Raw genomic sequence first — 1,530 nt, 5'->3', positions numbered from 1 at the left:
GAGCCTGTCCTGGAACTAGCTCTTGTAGACCAGGCTGGTCTCGAACTCACAGAGATCTGCCTGCCTCTGCTTCCCAAGTGCTGGGATTAAAGGCGTGCGCCACCACCGCCCGGCCTCCCTCCATCATTTGAGAGGCAGAAGTAGGTGCATCTTTGTGAGTCCGTGGCCAGCCTGGTCTACTTAGGAAGCTCCAGACTGCCAGGTGGTGCCTGTACTTTACCCTCAAACAAATCATGTCCCTATTAATATTAGAAAGTTTCAAATAGTAATTCCTTCACCTAAAACTAAAAGAATGGGAAAGTCCACAGTTTATCCTAGGGGACTGCCACGACCCGGACTTCACCCGCATTACGGTGCAGAAGACTGTCAAACTCCTACTAAGCCTTCCAGAGACCCTCCTGCGGTACCCCGCCAGGACTCCACCACCCGCGGTTGGTTACCTCTGACCCTGTCAGGTGCACTGGGAGGCGTCTGAGTTGAGGCGACTCCACCAGTCCTTGGACGGTGCGGCCGAAGACTGCTCCGGGCTTTGGTCGGGGCGCCCCGCACCCCGGGACCCGGAGCCCGCAGGCTGTCACCTAGTCCTGCAGCCCAGCCGGCTTCCGGCGCCGCTGTCATCGGAACCGGAAGGCGCGGCGGTTGCCCCTCGGGTGGGTCCGGACTCGCCCATGCGCGTTGTCGGGAAGCGTGAGGAGCCTGTCCCGTCTGGCCCGTGGCTTTGCCCAGAGTGCGGAATGGAATCGCCCGCCGGAGCCAAGCGGCAGCGAGCGCCTGCGCAGTGCCCCGGCGCCGCTTCCCGACGGCCTGGAGCGAACCTGTTTCCTCTGGCAGGAACCACCGGAGGGTGGTCCTGGGTGTCTACCGGAAGTACTAGCCGGCGTACCTGCCTGTCTGGGGTTCCCAACGCAACTCTTACCTTCAGTCTGAAGTTTCTAATGCCGAGGCTGTTTGGGGAATCTGATGCTGGAGGAGGCAGCGAGTTCCAGACCAGTATGAACTACAAAATGATACTCCTCTGTCTCAGAAAATAACCAAATCTGAGCACTGTAGCACCTGCCTATAATTCTATAATTCAAGGAAGATCAGAAGTTCAAGAGTACATAGTGAATTAAGCCAACCTGAACTACTTGAGACTTTATCTCAAACAAACAACAAAACGAAAACCTGGGCGTTGCTCAGCGGTAGAGAAGTTACAGGCGTAGGTTCCTCGGTTCATTCCCAGAACCCGAAAAATAAAAATTTCCAAGACCGTTACATGTACGTGGCCCAGTGATTAGGAATTTCCTGTGATGCTTTTTGAAATACCAAATAATGTTTAAAGGAAGAGTCCTGAGGCACTGGGTAAAGTGCTTGCAGGGCAAGCATGAGGACCTGCGTTGGGATCCCTGGTGCTGTTATAATGCTGGCCCTCGCCTGGTGGCGCAGGCCTGTAACTGCAGCACTGGGTTGGGTAAACACGCGCGGATACCCGGGCATGCTTAGCAGCTAATGTAGCTGAAAAACGGAGCTCCAGGCTCAGTAAGAGACCAT

The 1,530-nt window shown here is 55.4% G+C and overlaps 1 protein-coding gene across 3 annotated transcripts in view; it reads right to left on the bottom strand.

Annotated features, from left to right (window-relative positions):
• Positions 1 to 894, bottom strand: part of Rmnd5b (required for meiotic nuclear division 5 homolog B) — a 14,712-nt gene extending 13,818 nt beyond the window's left edge. Inside the window, exon 1 of one of the 3 annotated variants that reach the window (XM_026780823.1) lies at positions 441 to 894. In XM_026780823.1, coding sequence (XP_026636624.1) covers positions 441 to 618 — 178 coding nt within the window. In that variant the 5' untranslated portion in view covers positions 619 to 894. The remainder of the gene's footprint in view (positions 1 to 440) is intronic. The other 2 variants (XM_026780822.1, XM_005350123.3) reach the window with 2 other exon arrangements.
• Positions 895 to 1,530: the final 636 nt, after the last annotated feature.

The sequence above is a fragment of the Microtus ochrogaster genome, chromosome 7 (assembly GCF_000317375.1).
Source record: "Microtus ochrogaster isolate Prairie Vole_2 chromosome 7, MicOch1.0, whole genome shotgun sequence".
In the NCBI taxonomy this organism is placed as follows: Eukaryota; Metazoa; Chordata; class Mammalia; order Rodentia; family Cricetidae; genus Microtus; species Microtus ochrogaster.
Note: the sequence above shows the minus strand (reverse complement) of the source record. Positions and strands in the feature narration are given on the sequence as shown.